This window comes from Trichosurus vulpecula, chromosome 5 (genome assembly GCF_011100635.1).
Source record: "Trichosurus vulpecula isolate mTriVul1 chromosome 5, mTriVul1.pri, whole genome shotgun sequence".
NCBI classification, from domain to species: domain Eukaryota; kingdom Metazoa; phylum Chordata; class Mammalia; order Diprotodontia; family Phalangeridae; genus Trichosurus; species Trichosurus vulpecula.
The window spans coordinates 35,031,440-35,052,969 of record NC_050577.1 but is presented as its reverse complement, the minus strand read 5'-3'; the positions used below and the strand labels follow the sequence as shown (position 1 = coordinate 35,052,969).

Sequence of the window (21,530 nt, the reverse complement as noted above, 5' to 3'; positions counted from 1 at the left end):
CAGAGAAGGTTAGTGGGAAAAGCTGCGGGAGAGGAAAGAGTTCAAGGTTCGGCCACCGCCCCCGGGGCAGCGGAGGTGGCGCAGCTACACCTGCTGTTGCTTCCGGCCCCAGGCCCACCTGGTGGGAGGAATTAAGTGGTGGATCAGAGCAAGAGTGCACAGCCTGCTGAAGATCTAAGCCCACTCCGGGTTGGGGATTCTTGGGGAAGGAGGAGTGCTGGTGTGGCAGAGCTGGCGCATCCCCCCCAAACGTGGAACAAAGAACTCTTTAGTCTACAAGCAGTCATACTCCACTGAAAAGCTCAAGGGTCAAGTTAGTTGGTTGGGAATATGGCCAGGCAGCGAATACACACCCAGATTCAGTCTCAGACTTTGGATTCTTTCTTTGGTGACAAAGAAGACCAAAACATATAGCCTAAAGAAGTCAACAAAGTGCAAGAGCCTACACCAAAAGCCTCCAAGAAAAACATGAACTGGTCCCAGGCCATGGAAGAGCTTAGAAAGGATTTGGAAAAACAAGTTAGAGAAGTAGAGGAAAAATTAGGAAGAGAAATGAGAAGGATGCGAGAAAACCATGAAAAACAAATCAATGACTTGCTAAAGGAGACCCAAAAAAATACTGAAAAATACACTGAAGCAAACACCTTAAAAAATAGACTAACTCAAATGGCAAAAGAGCTCCAAAAAGCCAATGAGGAGAAGAATGCCTTGAAAGGCAGAATTAGCCAAATGGAAAAGAAGGCCCAATGGACCACTGAAGAAAATACTACCTTAAAAATTAGATTGGAGCAAGTGAAAGCTAGTGACTTGTTGAGAAATCAAGATATTATAAAACAGAACCAAAGGAATGAAAAACTGGAAGACAATGTGAAATATCTCATTGGAAAAACCGCTGACCTGGGAAACAGATCCAGGAGAGATAATTTAAAAATTATTGGACTACCTGAAAGCCATGATCAAAAAAAGAGCCTAGATACCATCTTTCAGGAAATTATCAAGGAGAACTGCCCTGATATTCTAGAGCCACAGGGCAAAATAGAAATTGAAAGAATCCACCGATTGCCTCCTCAAATAGATCCCCAAAAGAAATCTCCCAGGAATATTGTCGCCAAATTCCAGAGCTCCCAGATCAAGGAGAAAATACTTCAAGCATCCAGAAAGAAACAACTTGAGTATTGTGGAAACACAATCATAATAATCCAAGATCTGGCAGCTTCTACATTAAGAGATCGAAGGGCTTGGTATACAATATTCCTGAGGTCAATGGAGCTAGGATTAAAACCTAGAATCACCTACCCAGCAAAACTGAGTATCATGCTCCAAGGCAAAATATGGATTTTCAATAAAATAGAGGACTTTCAAGCTTTCTCAGTGAAAAAACCAGAGCTGAATAGAAAATTTGACTTTCAAACACAAGAATCAAGAGAAGTATGAAAAGGTAAACAAGAAAGAGAAATCATAAGGGACTTACTAAAGTTGAACTGTTTTGTTTACATTCCTACATGGAAAGATGATGTGCATGATTCATGAGACCTCAGTATTAGGGTAGCTGAAGGGAATATGCATATATGTGTGTGTGTGTATATATATATATATATATATATATATATATATATGTTTATGTATATATATATATATATGTGAATGTGTATGTATGTATGTGTGTGTGTGTATATATATATATATATATATATATATATATATATATATATATAGAAAGAGAGAGAGAGAGAGAGAGACAGTGGACACAGGGTGACTTGAAGATGAAGGGAAGATATCTAAAAGAAATAAAATCAAATTAAGGGATGAGAGGGGAATATATTGAGAGAGGGAGATAGGGAGAGATAGAATGGGGTGGATTATCTCACATAAAGTTGGCAAGAGGAAGCAGTTCTGTGGGAGGAGGGGAGAGGGCAGGTGAGGGGGGAATGAGTGAATCTTGCTCTCATCAAATTTGACCTGAGGACGGAATACCATACATACTCAATTGGGTATCTTACCCCACAGGAAAGAAGAGGGAAGAAGATAAAAAGGGGGGGATGATGGAGGGGAGGGCATATGGGGGTGAAGGTAATCAAAAACAAACACTTTGGAAAGGGGGCAGAGTCAAGGGAGAATATTCAATAAAGGGGGATGGGTTAGGAAGGAGCAAAATATAGTTAGTCTTTCACAACATGGGTATTGTGGAAGGGTTATACATAATGATACACATGTGGCCTATGCTGAATTGCTTGACTTCTTAGAGAGGGTGGGTGGGAAGGGAAGAGGGGAGAGAATTTGGAACTCAAAGTTTTAAAAACAGATGTTCAAAAACAAAAAAAAGTTTTTGTATGCAACTAGAAAATAAGATACACAGGCAATGGGGCATAGAAATTTATCTTGCCCTACAAGAAAGGAAGGGAAAAGGGGATGGGAGGGGAGTGGGGTGACAGAAGGGAGGGCTGACTGCAGAACAGGGCAACCAGAATATACATCATCTTGGAGTGGGGGGGGAGGGTAGAAATGGGGAGAAAATTTGTAATTCAGACTCTTGTGAAAATCAATGCTGAAAACTAAATATGTTAAATAAAGAAATTTTTTTAAAAAGAAAAAAATTTACAAAATATTTCATGTAACTTTTCAGGAGCTCTTCTATTATATGAAAGGAAGTACATTTAAGTCCCTCTTCATAGAATCCTAGTCAGTCCTACTATTCCAATTCAGTAAATGTTACTTGTGGGTAGTCTATCACTGAGAAATAGCTTCGTGTGTGATGTCCTCTAATCAACCCCCATGGTTTTATAGTTTAGGTAAGATTGTGTATTTAGAAGTCAGGGCAACTAGCTGGACTTGGATTAAGAAATACCTGAGCTAAATTCTGCTTCAGATACTGACCCTGGATGTTATTTAAGGTCTCTGTGCCTCAGTTTCATCTGTAAAATGGAATTAATAATAGTAGCTACCTCCCAGAGCTGTTGTGAGGATCAAATGGGCTAACATATACAAAGCACTTTGCAGATCTTAGAAGGCTCTACAAATGCCAGCAGTTAGCATAATCATTATTGTTAAGTCTTGTGTACTACTCCCTGACACTGAGATATGTCAAGTGACTTGCCCAAGAATACATTGGTAGTGAGTGTCAGGGCTGGGATTTTCAGTCAGGTCCCTAGCTCTAAAACTTCAACCCTATGATCTTCAAAGAGGCACGGTGGTGGGAAACCTGTGGCTTCAAGTACCCATCTGGCCCTCTAGATCCTCAAGTGTGGCCTTTTGACTGAATCCAAACTCCACAGAACAAATCCCAGGTTCCCCACCCCTGAACCTCAAAGCTGTGTGAAGACTTAGCTGAGACTTCTAGTCTAATCAAATACTATATCTAGCACCATGCTTTGCACACACACACACACACACACACACACACACACACACACACACACGCATGCTTTGGCAGCAGCAACACAATTTGTTTCAGTTTTAAAATTGTGGCCTACAGACTACATTTTTATTTACAGGTTATTTTTATGTTTCCCCAACATCGAATTGGGGCCATTTGATACTAAATAGGAAACACATTATTAAATAAATGTTTAGTGCTATTTTTTTTAATTTATTTATTTATTTTAGTTTACCACACACGGTTCTACATAGTTTTGAGTTCCAGATTTTCTCCCCTCCCTCCCCCCTCCCTCCCCAAGATGGCATAGAATCTCATATAACTGTCATGTATAACTTCGCATTGAATTAATTTTTGCACTAGTCAAGTTGTGGAGAAGAATTTTGACCAATGGAATGAATCATGAGAAAGAAGAAACAGAACCAAAAAAAACAACCCAAAAACAAAAACAAAAGAGAAGCAAAAAAGGCGAGCATGTAGTGCGCCTCGATCTGTATTAAAACTTCACAGTTCTTTCTCTGGATGAAGATAGCATTCTCCATCGTGAGTCCCCTGGAGTTGTCCTTGCCCCTTAGGTTGCTGAGAAGAGTGCAGTATGTCAGGGTTGGTCCTCACGGAATCCATATATCTGTGGCTGTGCACAATGTTCTCCTGGCTCTGCTCCGCTCACTCAGCATTATGTCGTGTAGGTTTTTCCAGGTTGTTATGAAGTCTGCATCATCCCCATTTCTTATGGCACAATAGTATTCCATCACCTTCATATACCACAGCTTGTTCAGCCATTCCCCAATTGATGGGCATCCCTTTGATTTCCAATTCTTGGCTACCACAAAAAGAGCTGCTATAAATATTTTTGTACATATGGGTCCTTTTCCCGCTTCCCTCATAGCCCTTCCTTTATATCTCTTACTTATATTTTATATCTTTACATCAGTTAATTTATGCAGGCATTCACAACCTATGTATATCCCTTTCAATTGTCATAATAGCTGTACCATTCACAAGAATGACTTATATGTGCATATATATATTATATATATATTTATATAAACATACATAAGATGATATAATCCCACATAAAGATGTAAACATCCTGCCCTTATTGGTTAATAAGGTTTGTGGGGTTTTTCCCCCTGGTTACCTTTTTATGTCTCTCTTGAGTTTTGTATTTGGAGATCAAATTTTCCATTGAGTTCTGGCCTTTTCATCAGGAAGGTCTGGAATTCCCTTATTTCATTGAATGTCCATCACCTTGCCTAGAAAATTGTGCTTAGTTTTGCTGGGTAGTTGATCCTTGGTTGTAGTCCCAGCTCCTTTGCCCTTCGGAATATCATATTCCAATTTCTCCTGTCTTTTATTGTGGAAGCTGAGAGATCCTGTGTGATCTTGACTGTAGTTCCACGATATTTGAATTGCTTCTTTTTGGCTGCTTGCAGTATTTTCTCCTTGAGTTTATAGCTCTGAAATTTGGCTATAATATTTCTTGGTGTTTTCAGTTTGGGATCTCTTTCAGGGGGTGATCGGTGAATTCTTTCAATGACTATTTTGCCCTCTGGTTCTAGGACCTCTGGGAAGTTGTCTTTGATAATTTCTTCGAAGATACTGTCAAGGCTCTTTTTTTCATCGTGGATTTCCGGTAGACCAATAACTCTTAAATTGTCTCTCCTGGATCTATTTTCCAGGTCAGTTGTTTTGCCAATCAGATATTTTACATTTTTTTCTATTTTTTTCATTCTTTACATTTTGTTTTATTACTTCTTGGTGCCTCATAGATTCATTAGCTTTTTTAATGAGTTAGTGTTTACATTTTGCTTTTGAGTCTCCTTTTCCAATTGGTTGATTTTGCCTCTCAGGGTGTCCTTTTCTCTCTCTAGATTCTGAATCTCCGTAGCCATTTCGCCAATCTTATTCTTTAGGGACTTGATTTCATCAGTGGATTTTTTTTCCCTTTTTTCCATTTTTCCATATTTTCTTTTAGCTCCCTAATTTGGTTTTTAAAATCCTCCTTTAGCTCTTCCAGCAGTGCTTTTTGGGCAGGAGACCAGTTCATATTAGCTTTAGAGGTATCTGATGTATCTACCATGTCATTGCTATTCTCTTCTATGTCGATATTTTGATCCTGCCTGTCTCCATAAAAAGAATCTATTGTCCTCGGTTTTTTTGTGTTCTTCTTCATGTTGGTTTGCCTTTTGCTGGCTTTACAACGAATTTCTATCTGTGGATCTCAGGGCTTTCTGTCCCAGCTTTCTTATTCTGGGGGTTGTGAGTCTAGAATTATAACCTTCAGTTTCCTGAGGTGTGGGGGAGGGGTCTGGCTCCCTGGCGTCTCACTCCCTTTGGGTGCTCTCCAGCACTTGCTTTTCAGCAATGGTCTCAGCTGTTTGTTGTTTGAGCTGATGTCTGGCACTTCCCCTGGGTGAGCAAGGTTACGTCTGGGCTCCTGGCGTTGACCCCTGCCGACTCTGCCCCTAGGGGACTAATGAACTTCTGCCATTTGACCACTGAAGCCCCACTGCTTTCTGCTCAGTTCCAGCGTTCTTTTTTTTTCCCGAGGGATTCTCTGGGTGGGGAGGGGAGGGATTAGAGCTGTTTACCTGGTCATTAAACTTCCCAGAAGTTCAAGAATCCGCGTTTAATACGTTTGGGCTGCAAACTTCTGGAGATGGTATTTCAAGGCCGGTAGCGTTGCGCTGCCTCTCGTGGCTTCCACAGACTGCCGTCCTGTGTTGGGAAGCCTGGGGATCTCTGCTGGTTTCGGGCGCCCAGCTTTCTCCCAGCCTGTCTCCCACGTGGATTTCCCGGCCAGCCGCTTCCGCCTTGGTCTGGAGCAGCTCCGCACCGAGCACTCTCCGAGCCTACAGGTTCGTGCCTCCAGCCTTTCAGACTCTCCCGGCTCGGAAATTTGCCCCACGCACACTGCTCGCGGTTTCCGACTCTCTCAGATCTGCTCAAATTCACTTTTTTATAGGGATCTGACAGACCTTGTGAGAGAGCTCCGGTAAGACGCTGCCTTCATGCGGCCATCTTGGCTCTGCCCCCTTAGAGCTATTTTTTGCTTTTACAACATTTCCCAGTGTCCTTTCTCCTTCTCCTTCCAAGAAAGTAATTCCTGATAACAAAGAATTTTTAAAAAAAAAAAGGAAAAAAAACAGTTTGGCAAAACTAAATAGTGCATCGAAAAAGTCTGCTGCTATATGCATATTCACATACATAGCCCCCCACCTCTGCAAAAAAGCCAAGGGAGGTGCTTTAGAAGACACATCTAAAAAATGTGCTATAGTAATTATAATTAAAATAATAGGCATTATTTTAAAATAATTTTTGCTATTTATTGTTAGTAATTATTAGTAGTAATTTGTAGCAGTTATTATTGAAACATTTTATATTGATTAATATATTCTATATTGTTTTATAATGTATGGTATAATGAACACATAACATATTTTGTATATATATATATACATATGTTGTAATGAACATGGCATAGTGGATAGAGTGCCAGGCCTGGAGTCAGGAAGGCTCATCTTCCTGAGTTCAAATCTGACCTCAGACACATACTAGCTGTGTGACCCTGGGCAAGTCACTTAACTTTGTTTGTCTCAGTTTCCATGTCTGTAAAATGATCTGGAGAAGGAAATGGCAAACCACTCCAGTATCTTTGCCAAGAAAACCCAAATAGGATCATGAAGAGTTGCACACTACTGAAAATGACTAAACAACAAAAAATGGTTATTATTGAAGCGTTATTTATATTATTTTATAATTAATTCATATTATGTGTATCATATGCCATATTTTGTTATAAAACATGTTATAATGAACATTATGTTACTTCGTTACTGAATTAATATCTTGAAATATTCTTTAATAATTATTAAAATAATTATAAAGAGTGAATTATTAGTGAGGAGGCTGTCATTAATAGAGAGACTATTATCAGCTTGTTCAACACAGCTATCATTTCTTGGCAATAACAGAATTACAGAGAAGGTTAACAAAGAGGTTCGTATGTAGAGTGTAGGCTTTACAGGATAGCATCATCAGAACTCACATTCATGCAGGCCTTTAAAGGGAATAGAGCACTTTATATACACTCTCTGCTTAATCCTCATAATAACCAATAAGCTATTATTCTATTATGCTGTTATGATGTCCATTTTACAGGTGAGGAAACTGAGATGTCAAGAAGTAAAGTGGCTTCTTGACCAGCATCACAGAGTTTCATAGAATCAAAGAATCCGAATAAAGGTGACCTAAAAGGGTATCTGGTCCACCCTCCTCATTTGATGTATGAGAAAGTTAAGACCGAGAATGGTTAAGAGATCTGCCAAAGGTACACACACATAGCAAGTAACAAGAGCATGATTTTAACCTAGATCTTCTCAGTCTAGTAGATTTTCCCACTCTACCATGCTGTGCCTCATTTTACAAATAAGGAAACTGAGTTTCGGAGAGGTAAAAATTACTTTCCCAAGGTTATCCAGATAGTGAGTGTCAGAAGCAGAATCTGAACCCACGACCTCTGACTCCAGAGCCAGGGCTCTTCCAACTGTACCACGGGTAGTAAATGTCTGAGATAGGATTTGAATCCCAGTATTCCTGATGTTAAATCCAGAGCCCTACCCATTAGGCCACAAATACCTCACATTAAGATAGTTCTTGCTCAAAGGTCAGCAGAGCACTTCCCTCTCAACCACCGTCTGAGGGGGGAAAAGAAAGTATTGTGGTCCCCAATTTTTAGATGAGGAGACTGAGGCTCAGAGTGACTTGTCTAAGGTCACACAGTATGGCAGAATTAATTAGAGTCAGGACTCAATGACCTCAGGTCTCCTGACTCTAGAACTCTCTGCTGAGCTATCTCCCCACGCTATATTCTGAATAGGCTCCACATCTTGCTCAGGGTTCATAATTGGTTAAGGGTTTTCTAGCAGCAGATTAAGCGTCAGACATTAACTTTAACAGGGCATGAGGGAGCATTGTTGATTGAGCCCCTTGCCTCAAAATGAATGCCTCTCTCAATAAACCTGCTTTGGAAGCACAAATCCTCAGCAGGCGACTGGAAAATCTTGTCAAGTTCACCATTGTCCTTGGCTACAATTACCCAATAGCTGATTTTACAAGCTCCAGAAGGGGCATTTTACTGGAAGCAAAACCAGGGCACAGGGGGCCAGTAGATCTCAGCTCCATGTGAGGGCCAGGGACTGGATAAATTCCATTAACATTAGTGGCAATTATCTATTCCAAGCCATTGATTCTGGAAATATTCCTACTAGGCGGAGTTCTTTAAAAGTTTCAATATCCATGGCAAGAAATCATTTCTCTTTTCCATCCTTCTTCTTCCTAACTAAATACGAGTCATTAGGGACTGATCAATAATTCTTTCACTCAGAGTGTCCTGAATTTGCCACATCTCCAGTAAATAGGGCACTTCCTGTTGCTGTTCAGTCATTTTGGTTGCATCTGACTCTCTGTGACCCCATTTTGGGGTTTTTTTTGGCAAAGATACTGAAGTGGTTTGCCATTTTCTTCTCCAGCTCATTTTACAGATGTGGAAACCAAGGCAAATGGGATTAAGTGACTTTCCCAGGATCATACAGCTAATAAGTGTCTGAAGTCCCATTTCAACTCAGGTCTTCCTGACTACAGACCTGGCCAAGGGAACTTCCTGGGTTTCATTAAAAATCTAATGACTTTGTACTTTATGGATCTGAACCTAAACACATGAAGATAAGATGAAACTGACATGGATGTGTTTTAAGTGCAACTATCTGGTGATTTGTATTTAATCCCTTATTCATTTTTAGTGTCATATTTGACTAAAGGAGGAAAAAAAGGCCTCAAACAGATGGAAAGTTGAAAGATCATCTTGTAAAGAGAGAATTCAACCTACTTTTTTTTACACAAATTTCTGTATGCTTGTGCATGTGTGAACACATGACGGAATGGTGTTCTGTCAGAAAAAACAATTTGGGGAAATGTTAATAACTAATTCATATGATAATAATGCTGATGAGAATAGTTTGTGCATAGACTATAAGTTCCCTGATGGCAGAGGTCATGTTCTATCGATTTTCCCATTGTCTCCCCAGTTGGAGCATAATCTCTTTGAAGGCAGAGAATATTTCATCTTTTTCCTCATGTTACCAGGCCTGAAAAAGTTCTTGGCACATAGTAGGCACTTGTAAAATGCCTACTGATTGATTATCTAGACTTTGCCTAGCTCTCAGCCCTAGCATGGTGTGGACATTCGAGCAGATGTTACTGGGTGTGCTTTGTACCTTTCTTAGATCCTCATTAGGTTTTTTTGAACTATAATTATCGTGCACTTCAAGGATCTACAATTCTGTCCACTTGGGTTCTATTTGCAGTTACACAAATCACAACTGATCCTTGACTTGGTCTTTGAGAATTTCTTTGACTGAAAATGGTGATGAACCTCTTGAACTCAGCAGGGCTCATCGTCAGACCAAAGGCAAAGAGTCAATCAACCAGGTTCATATACTCTACCTATCCTTCCAGCTGTTATAGGATCTCAAAGAACTTGTAGTCCATTGGCTGAGCTTCAAGAACCCAAAGACTATTCCACACCCTGAAGAATCAGAGGAGGACTTAAATGAAGGAAAGTCATAGAATCATTGGTATTTCTTCATTATGTAGTATTGAATATGGCTGTGTGCCTTAGTCTTACAAACACCCCACTAGAGTAAAACTCTATGAGGGCAGCCACTAACAGTCTTTCGAGTTCTTCAAGTGGTTAGCCCAGGGCTTTGCTCGCACATAATTTAACTTAATAAACATGTATTTGGTTTTTTTTCCCTTTTAAATTTTTTTTTAATTAACAAGCATTTATTTTCTCTCCCACCCACATTCCCCTAGCTGAAAAAGAAAAAAGAAACCTTTGTAACAAATATGCAAAGTCTATTTGTATGAGGGTTTTCTTTCTTTCTTAATTACTCAATTATTTGGTAGCAGTAGGAGGGGAAAATAATAAATGCATGTAAAAATAAATAAATGAGTATATATGTGTATACACCCATATATAATATACACACACATATGTATATAATACACACATATATAAACATGCACATATGTGTACATATGCACATACACCCAGACGTGTGTGTGTGTGTGTGCGTGTGGTTAAGGATAACATATACCCTCATTGATCACACCAAAAAAAATTACAGATCTCATTCTTCATATTTTTGTGCATTACTTTTCTTTTAGAAGTTGGACGACATACTTTATTACTAGACCCCTGGAATAATGGCTTCTCATCAGGTTGATCCTAAGTCTTTCAAAGCTGTCTGTTTTCACAATGTTGTTGTCATAGTAACAGCAACAACAGAAGCAGAAGCAGCTATTATTTCTATAGGGTAGTAACGTGTGTAAAGCTCTTTACATACTCATTCTGTTCATTTCACTATTCACCAATTGAACAGTCCCCTTCATCAATGAGGATTTCTTAAGGTCCTTTGTGTGCACTGGTGCTATGCTAGACAGCCCTCCCTCACTCAAATCAAAGTCAACTACAAGTCATGCCATCATTTCCCTGATGTCATGGTCCTCTTTGAGAACAAAGGTCAAACACAACAACTATGCTAGGTGGCTGAGAACATGGAGCCAAACACAAAAATTCTTACCTGCCCTCCAGGGGTTTACATTTTACAGGATAAATTGCTGGCAAATGACTCTTCTGTTAAGCTGGGATAGCTCCTTCTAACTGAGAGGCCTATCAAACATCTCATTGTAGCAACAGGACTCTAATTTTGTTTTATTTTCACATTTTTAATTATTCAGCTGTTTTATTTGTCATTGTTTGGGGAATTATTACAAAACGTATGTGTACAATGCTTCTGATTAAGGCCCATCCTGACAGCAAAGCAGATGTAGAGTGCGTTGACTGCTCCGATAAAATTAAACATTGATGAAGCATATTTGCACAGCAATAATGAGGCTTACATTGGTATAAATAATAACAGAACGATTTCCCTAATCAACTCGAAAAGCAGGGAGAGGTTGACATAATTACAGAATCTCAGTCTGTCTCACTAGGCAGACTTTTTTTTCCTCCAGGAGTCTTTCTTTTTATTTATTTTTTTTAATTCAACTAAGATGATGCTAATTTTGTACTATTTTATCACCACTTGAAAATAAAAGAAACACATTCAGGCAAAAAGTAATTTAGATGTGACCTGAAGCCTTTTTCCAAGATATGTCATTATTTCTAGAGCTTCTCGCTGTATGTTCAAAAGGATGATTTTTTTCATTTTTAATACACCTCTTCAGTACAATGGTATGGTCTGAACTGCCCTTAGGGCTCAGGCTGCTGTGTTTATTAAGCTCCTCAGTGCACAGGTTGCAGGTTGCAACACGGAATTGTCATTCAAATAAAAGACACAGGCCTTGCCTAGCATGGGATTGCTGCAAAAGGGCTCTGCATTTGGAGGCAGATTTGTTTACAAGCCATAGATAAGAGAGTAGGGAGGGAGGAAGGGAAGGAATGAAGGAAGGAGGGAGGGAAGGAAGGTAGGAATGAAGGAAGGAGGGAGGGAAGGAAGGAAGGAAGGAAGGAAGGAAGGTGGGAGGGAAGGAAGGAAGGAAGGAAGGAAGGAAGGAAGGAAGGAAGGAAGGAAGGAAGGAAGGAAAGAAGGAAGGTAGGAAGGAAGGTAGGAAGGAAGGTAGGAAGGAAGGAAGGAAGGAGGGAAGGAGGGAGGGAGGAAGAGAGGGAGGGAGAGGAAAGGAGGGAGAAAGGAAGGAAGGAAGGAAGGAAGGAGGGAGGGAGGGAAAGAAGGAAGGAAGGTAGGAAGGAAGGAAGGAAGGAAGAATTTCTTAAGCACTTATTATATGCCAGGCACTGTGTTAAGTAATTACAAACATTATCTCATTTAATCTTCACAACAAACTTGTGAAGTAGGTGCTATTACTTTCCCCATTTTACACTTGAGGAAACTGAGGCAAACAGCAGTCAAGTGGCTTGAATAGAGCCATATATCTAGTTAAGTTTCTGAGATTGGGTTTGAACTGAGGCCAAAGCCAGGCCCTATACTTAGTCTTCAATGACCTTGGGCTCTGGAGTCAGAGGACCCGGATTCAAATGTGTGCCTACAACCTACCGCCTTTATGACCTCTAACAAGTCACTTTCCATCTCTGGCTTCTGTGTCCTTATCTGCAGATCAGGAATTTACCAGGATGACATCTGAGGGCTTTTCCACATCCAGATCTATGATCCAGCCAAGAGCTGCAATAATAAACAAGACAAATATGGACATAGAATAATTTTTTCCTCAAATCTTAAGGAAGTTGGAGAAGGGAGGGGGAGTAACAAAAATAGGTTTTTAAGACACAGGATTAGACAGTTTAGAATTTTGTTTTGTTTTTCTAGTTTTTGTAGAGGTAAAATGCGGAAGATAAAGCCATCAATGGGAAGACAGTGTGAACAAGTTAAGTCAGACACAGGAGACTGAAGGGGGAAGGAAAACGGAGGGGAGGCGAGGATAAAGATTCAGTCATTCAAGAAAACATTTATTAAATATTGGTGAGTGTAAGAAGTTGTGAGGTAGGAGCCGGGCACACAACCAATCTCTTCCCTTCCAGTCACCAGGCCTACTGTTTCTATCTTTAGGGTCTTTCCTGCAGAATAATGATCCAAACACTGGTTGGGGCTCCTTCTCTGCAACTACCACCAGTGAAATCATCAGGGAACATGGGTGGCACAGTCCAAAAAAAAGGGCATAGCTGCATAACTGTTCTATTTCTAATTTTAATCTTTCCCTATCAGCTCCTTCGCAGCTTCGCACAAAATATCCAGGCCTCCACTATCCTTAAAAAAAAAAAACTTTCACTTAACCCTACAAGCTATCATCCTATTTTTCTCTCTTCACTTTCACATTGAAACTCTGAGAAAAGAGAAAAAAACCTATCTAACCTCATCACCTCCACTTTCTCTCCTCTCTCTTACTCCTCAGGCTTCTAACTTCATCATTCACCTCAAACTGCCACCTTGCTTGGGCAAGGTTCCCAAATCCCACTGCCTTTTCTCTGCATCCTTCTTGACTTTTGCCATTGCTGGCCACCTTCTTCTCTGGATGCTTTCTCCTCTCTGGGTTTTTTGGTGACTTTGTCACCTCTCGGTTCTCTTTTCTGTCTGACCATTCCTTCTCATTCTCCTCTGCTGGATCTCCATCCACATTGCACTCTCTAACTGAGCTTAGCACATAGTAGGTACATAATAAATGCTTATTGACTGATCCACTAAGGCTCTGCCCTAGGCCCTCTTCTCCTTTCTCCCTATATTCTCTCTCATGGTAATGTCATAAGCTCCCCGCTATTTAAATATCATCTCTATTCAGATGACTCCCAGCCTTCATCTCTCCTCAGCGCCAGTCCTGTATCACCAACTGCCTTTTGATTATTTACATCTGGCTATCCTGTCCTACAAGGCAGTGATGTCAACCTCCAATAGAAATAGGGGTCATTAAACCAGTGGGATGCATATTGACTGAGAAAAAAATATTAACATGATCTATATTCTAGTATATTTTTCCTTCGTTAATTTCTCAATTGCTTTTTAATCTGATTTGGGCCCACTCAGGAGTGTTGAGGGGATGTGTTTAACACTTCTGCTATATCTCAATCTCAACCTGAAATATTTTCCAGAACTCTTCCTCTCCTAGCTTCCTTTTTTCCATTAAGATCAGTGCCATCCTTCAAGGCACTGGGTTCTCCACCTTGGCATTTCAACTCTACCACTATTCAATCAGTTGGTATGTCTGTCTCCAGAACAGCTTTATTTTCAATCTATTCCCTTCTCTCTACTCCCACGGCTTTCACCTGAGTTCAGGTCTTTATCACTTCTAACCCGGATTATTGCAATATCCTCTGAGTCTTCCTATCTCCCCTTTATTCCATCTCTAATCTCTCTTCCACTAAGCTGTCAAATTGATCTTCCTCCAGCACAAGTCTGTCCATGTACTTTCTGTGCTGGCACAAGGCTGGCCATGTACTTCCTGTGTTCAGTAAGCTCCAGTGGCTCCAAATGACCTCTAATATAAAACACAAACTCTTCCATTTAATGGTTAAAGCCTGACTCTCACCTGCCCTCCCAGTTTTTTTACACATTATTCTCCTTCACTGAACATTACTCTCCATCACACACCGAAGGTTTCAGCTAAGCTGGTGTACTTGCTATTCTATCTGCCAACTCCATGCCTTTTCAGAGCCTACATGATGGTCGATCTCCCAAATCCATGCCTTTGCACAATGCCATGCCTCATGCCTAGAAAACACTCCCTCCTCTTCTTGAAATCCTTAACTTTGTTTAAAGCTCAGCCCAGGCACCACTTCCTGTATAAAGTCTATCCCTAACCCCAACCCCAGTCACAGTTCCCTTCCTCTGGGAAAGTATCTGGTTTTTTAATTTGTATGTATTTTGCATTTACTTATCTATGTGTGTCACTTGCCTTCAGTGAAATGTAAACTTGAGTACAGAAAACAATGCTCTTTTATCTTTATCTCCACAGTGTCAGATGCATAGTACAGTAGGTGCTTAATAAATGCATGTTGTATCAAGTTGAATGTCTTGGGTACTACTCAGTGAACTCTTCTCTGTTGCAGCAGCCCCAGGTGAGGGGTGTTTACCTTGTGTCCGGTTTACTAAACAGACAATGCTCTTCACCCACACCCAATTAATATTCTCTCCAGTCCCCAGCCTCTAGCTCTGATGTCATTGACAACATGGTTCTTTGTTCTTTATTCCTGCAGGTTATATCAAGGCTTTCCAACAAATCCACACTCTCTCAGGTATGTCTATATGTATAAAAAGTTCATTTACAAAATTGGTGTGAGAGAAATAACAGTAGCATGTGTTTCTTCTATAAAGCTTGAAGGTTTATAGGGTATTTTTCTCACAGTGGATCCCCTTGTGAGGGAGGTAGACTGAGCAAACATTACCACCTCATTGTGCAGATGAGAAAACTGAAGCCCAGGTGATGAAGTGACTTGTCCAAGGTTACAAAACAGTGACAGAGCCAGGACCCAAACACATCTTCAGGAACCTGAGTTAGGGTTCTTTACATCACTCCACAAAAACCACCTTGAATCCATCGCGGACCTGCGATCTCATGGGAACTTGTGCCACAGACACAAGTTGTAGCCAGTCAATGAGTTAGAGAGTTGCCTAAGGCTTAGAGATGGCCCCCATGTTCTCCCAAATAGCAAGTGGCTAAGCCAGACTCAAACTCAGATCTCTCCTCTCCTGATTCTACCCTTCTATCCACAAACCCATGGTGTCTAAAGACCCTCTAGACTTTTCAAAACATAATTTCCCATAAGATTGTCAATGACTCATTTTCAGAGTTTGAGAAACCAAAATTTGCTTCGGTTACAGTTTATACCAAAAGGTATTTTGTTGTTGATCTTGTTTAATTCAAGTGTAAGCAGTTTTTGTCAATCTTTACACTTGTGAGAAATAATTCCATAGTGAGCTAGCCTCAGAAATGTATGTATATTGTTTCAAATCCATAGCCCAAATATCTTCTCTTAATAGTCTCAAGCCATGATACAATCTGAGTGTCTATAACAGAAAATTACTTTTAAGATTTCCTTTTGGGGCAGCTAGGTGAGTAGAGCACCGGCCCTGGAGTCAGGAGGACCTGAGTTCAAATCTGGCCTCAGACACTTGACATACTTACTAGCTGTGTGACCTTGGGCAAGTCACTTAACCCCAATTGTCCTGCCTTCCAAAAAAAAACCAAAAACAAAAGAAAAAGATTTCCTTTGTCTAATCTACATTGCAAGTGAAATTATCAAAATCATAACTCAAACAACAAAAAACAGATAACCATGAAACACTGGGCAGTATTCTACAGTGGGCAGTGCTGGAGTTATGGTCAAGATGATCTAGGTTGAAATAAATCCCTCTTCTGACACTTAATTATTTATTTATTTATACTTTATTATTATTTATTATTGGGTGACATTGGGCCAGTCAGTTAATTTCTCTAAGCCTCTAACAGCTCTCTAAGATTTATTTAACTTTTGATTAGCTGAGATCTACGTTAGTAGAGGGAAGTCCACTGATGGTGGAATCTCAGATCCAAGATGTATCAGTGTAACACTGCATGTCTGTAAGAAGTAACTGGATTCGTGGACAAAAATAGCATCCAGGTGACAACCTTCCTGCTTTCAAAAACATACTAAGTTCCAGAGAAACATTTCCCAGAGATTTTGTTTTTAGCAAATATATTCCTTTTTACTAACAGGGTGACCTTAGTCTTATAATCCTCGTACGTGAGCATAGGCACCCCAATGAAATGGCCCGCCCAAGTGCAAACTGACTTTCCTTAGCACTGAAAGGGTTACAGAGGGCTTTTCTCACAATAGCCCTGGGAAAGAGGCAGACATACATCACAGTGCTTGGAACATAATAAGCACCTAATAAATAGTTGGCTCTTTTTCATTCATTCATTCATATCAAACATTACAACTGACAGGGAAGTAGTCACCAGGCTGAATGATTTGGTTGGTTTGTTTTGCTTATGCAGAAACCTCAATGTCAGGCTCCAATGTTGTTTTTGTTGAAAGAAATAGGCATATAGATTGGAGCTCTGGTTTCACTGGTACAGGGGACTCTCTAGTGAAGAAATTCCCTCCACCAGTCCAGGTCAGCATCTTTCCTGAAATTGATAGTCTTGAGAACTGTCTAGAGCATTTAGGGTCACAGTGTATGTTTCAGAAGCAAGACTTGAACACAGATCTTCTTAACTTACAGGCCAACTCTCTTTCTACTGTATCATGCCGTTTCTGGTTTGTTATTGTTAAGTGGCTAAAAACACCCAAGTATAAGGGTAAATTTTCATTAAAAGACTATCATTTTAATACCCTCAAAATAAATATTGGGGTTTTAATTCTTTCTTCCAGATTGTTCAAGGAGATTTCAGATAGGGTGAGTACAATGAAAATAGCATTGAATTCAAAGTCAGAGATCTTGGGTTCAATTCTGGCTCAGCCACATAATAGTTGTATAACCTTGAATCAATCACTTAATTTCTCTGGACCTCAGTTACTTCATTTGTAGAGGGAGTAAGTGAGATTAGATGCCATCTAAGCTTCCTCTCAGCTCCATATCTATTATCCTGTATGTTTAGGATCTCTAAGAGCCCGCTATCAATATCGTGCTGGGTCTGGATAGAGGAAGACCTGGAATTCAAATATGGCTTCAAACACTTACTAATTGCTCAGACCCTGAGTAAGCCACTTAACCTGATGGCTTTAGTTTCCTCACTATAAAATGGGATTACAACAGCATCTACCTCTCGGGACTGATATGAGGACTCTGAGGAATGAATATTTCTCCCTTGTATTTAATAACTGGTTATTATATTAGGACCAAGGTTTTTCTCCTTTTCTACATTTTCATTCAGAAACCAACCAGTGTGGGGAATCTCTCTTAAAGATTTACCCAGGCCAAGATCTAATCAGACAGTAAAAGAAATTCTAAGTTTAGGCTAATGGGTACATTCCTACTCTGTGTGTTTGCTCAGACAGCTCTGGGGAAGTGTTGATTCTCCCTTTTGTCAGACAGGTAATATGGAAACTGCTAAGTCTGACAAGATTTGGGAAATCCAAGTCACGTACCCCAAGACCCTCATTGTAATATAGCCTGGCCTCTCACTGTAATATTATTACTTATTATTTATTGACCAGTCAGAGTTAATTACCACTCCTCTTCAAAGGGCATATAAGCTGTGAACCCACTGCCATAAGGGGTATTTGGTCTAAGAGAAACAGTCAAATGACCATTCTTTTATTAATAAACATGCTGGCCTTATTAATAAATTGATTAAATTACCCAGAAACAATGTCTCTAGAAATTTTTTAATTGCCACAGGATTAAATAATATTTGTAACAAGCTTAATACAGTGCCTGAAATATAGTAGGTGCCACATAAATGTTTATTCCTCACTCCCCTCTTCTAATCTTCCCCTGCTTCTCAGACATCTTTATATCCTTTCTGAGAAGTAAGAAAAGTCAAGTGGTGTTATCGTTAATAGAAACCAAAGAGTAGTGCAAATAAAGTCACACAACAGTCATTAAAATAACAACTCCAAGGTGGCACAAGTGTTACTATCTCATTTAACATTGAGGGAAACTAAGGCTCAGAACAGTAAAGTGATTTTCCCATGGTCACATGTCTAGTCTTGAGCTAAGGTCAAAGGGAAAAGAGGTACAGATGATTATAGCTGTACCAGCATGGGTACTGCTACCCCTCATACTTTTGCCACTATTGCCTCAGCAATCCCCTCTGTGCCCTGGGCCTATCCATTAAATATTCTCACGTTAATCTAGGAACAAATGCTCTTGAGGGTTGGTGTTCCCATTTGTTCCTCTCCCACCCTGTGGCGTCCATCATAGCTCAGATCCTGTTTCAGGTGTTTCTGGAATAATGGCGTATTCTGCTGGGCCTACTATACTCTCCCTTAGGCCCCACTGCAGTCTCCCAGATAGCTGTAAGCCTAACAATTTTGTTTGTTTGCTAATGGATCCCCTTTGCCAATCTAGTGAAGCTAGACTGGACTGGAAGCTGTTGGGCTCCTTCTCAAAATCATGTTTTTCAAATGCATAAAATAAATTGCAAAGGAAATCAATTCAATTATATTGAAATTAGTTACCAAAATATTTTTAAACATAATCATAAACCCCTGTTCTGGGATAACATAATAGTCCTTTAAAATTAATGGCCCCTCAAGAGTTTTGCCAAGGTATTACATGAAAACAAGCAATCAGAATCAAGAGACGACTCTGGTAAAAAGCATTCACACAAAGAAACTTCAAAGATTTAGGGTAAAACTAAGAGGGAAAAAATCTCTTGACAGCAAGAGTGCAGCGAGAGGAAACTGAATGAAGATCAGATTGTTATGTGATATGGACATTCTCCAGGGACTGAGGTCCCAGATAAATAACAGTAGGCTCCCAAATGATATTAATTTTAATGAGACATAAACCTCTAGAGGATTTGACTTTGTTCCATGGGGAAATTAGCATGAACAATGTACCTCTGCAGAATGCTTTGCATTCCTGGTTAATCTGTATTATTCACTAATTTAGACAGAGCCCAAGGGAAATGGCAGCATAAACAGGAGACTCCCATCCATAGTGGAAGATGAGGAAGAGGATGAAGAAGGAGAAGAAGAGGAGACTGCCTCTCTCTCACCCATAAACACCAGAGGCACCCCCTCCTCAAGCAACAAGAAATTTGGAAGCAATAAAAGCTATCTGGGCATAAGCTTAAAGCAATTAGCCTCAGGAACCATGCCCTTCCACTCACCTATCAGGGTCTGCGGCTCAAACCCTCCAAGAACCAAACAGGAAACTGACCTCCATTTACACAGCAAGAAAAAGGAGAAAAACCTGAAGCTGCATCTTTCAACTCTTAATACCACGGGACCCCCTGATCTCAGTCCAAGGTAATCAATTAGCTCATACTTTCCATTTCATCTCATGACCAACTAACTCTCTGTGGTTCAAATAGTTGTCCAGATGACAAATAATTCAGCCTCTAGTTCCTTTCATCACCATTTTTAACCAGTTATAGAATCACAGTATATTCCTAATGGAAGGAACTTCAGGGCATTGTATTTGGAATCAGAGGACCTGGGTAGATTCTTAGCTTTGCTACTAATCAGGCATGTGACTTTGGGTAAGTCTCTTCCTCTCCCTGGAATGAGAACCAGACTATGAGAATGAGACAATGAAAAACAGAGAATCTAGAATTAGAAGTAGACAAGAGAAACTCAACTAGAAAATATCTAAAGTCCATCTTGCTTCAAGCCCGTGAACTCTGAAGATCGACTTTTCAGCCTCCTCATTACAGGACCACAAATAGGTTTAGCCAAGGTCCCATCACACTGTCCCCAAAGGGCTGAGTAAATGTAAGAAATGTCAGTGATGGTCTCATTATTCAGTGGGTTTCCTTGTTGGCAGCTCTTATGAAAAGTTTAATGTGAAGGAGCTTGTAGTTTGTAGTTACCAATGGTTTTCAATGATCTATTCCCACACATGGATCCAATTTGCCCATGTAAATGAGGAGGAGAAGGGTGTATTTCTCTGATTGAGATCAGTAAAAAAATATATGAGCAGAGTAACATGACTGTAGTCTTAAATAAAAACAATTCAATAAAATATGTAAACATAAAGATGAGAATAAAATGGAAAAAACATCAACACTACAAAAATGGAAGGGTCAGGCCATCATGAAAGCATCCATTAGCCACAGTCAAGGTCACACAGCCATGAATTCACCTGTTCAATATAAGTCCACACAGTGATATGGCAGCCAAGAAAATTAATGCAATCTTAGACCGAATTATGAGTGGCATGGCCTCCAGGGATAAGAAGTAGATAGCCCAGATGTTCTATGCCTTGGTCAGACAACATCTGGAAGAACGTATTTATTGGAGGCAGCTAGCTACATGGCATAGTGGATAAAGTACTGGACTTGGAATCAGAAAGACCTGAATTTCAAACCTTCCTCAGACCTTGACTGGCTATGTTACCCCAGCTATGTAACCTCTCTCAGCATCAATTTGCTCTTCCATAAAATGGGGATAATAATGGTACCCACCTCACAGGGATGTTGAGATGATATATGTAAAACATTTTCCAAATATTAAAGCTCTACGGAAATGGTAGCTGTTATTTGTGTGTTCAACTCTTGGTGTCACCTTTTAAGGACATTCATTAGCTAGAATGTGTCCAGAGGAGAACAGGCAGGATGATGAAGGGCCTCCAGTTCATGTCATGTGAGGATTGGATAAAGGACCCGGGGATGTTTAACCTGGTTAAGAGAATCAGCAAGGAGATGATAGGTGTCTTCAAGTATTTGAAGAATTTTTCATATTAAAACAAGAGTCCACTTGTTTTGCTCGGCCCTGAAGGGCAGAACTGGGGGATGGGTAGAAGCTTCCAAGAGGTCAGTTGAGAGGTCAGGAAAAAGCTTTTCCACAATGAGAGCCAGCCCAAGGTGGAATGAGCTGCCCGCAGAGGTGCTGGGGGGAGGCACTTCCTCAGTGGAAGACATCAAGCAAAAAGTGGATCAGCATTGGTAGGGTATGGTCTAGAAAGGATTATTTTTCAAGGATGGGCTGAACCAA

The 21,530-nt window shown here is 40.1% G+C and overlaps 1 protein-coding gene across 1 annotated transcript in view; it reads left to right on the top strand.

The window, feature by feature from the left end:
- Positions 1-21,530, top strand: part of KCNH8 (potassium voltage-gated channel subfamily H member 8) — a 404,012-nt gene that overhangs the window by 347,263 nt on the left and 35,219 nt on the right. The window contains exons 12-13 of the mRNA XM_036761371.1: positions 15,141-15,179; positions 19,486-19,844. Of these exons, the coding sequence (XP_036617266.1) occupies positions 15,141-15,179; positions 19,486-19,844 (398 nt within the window). The remainder of the gene's footprint in view (positions 1-15,140; positions 15,180-19,485; positions 19,845-21,530) is intronic.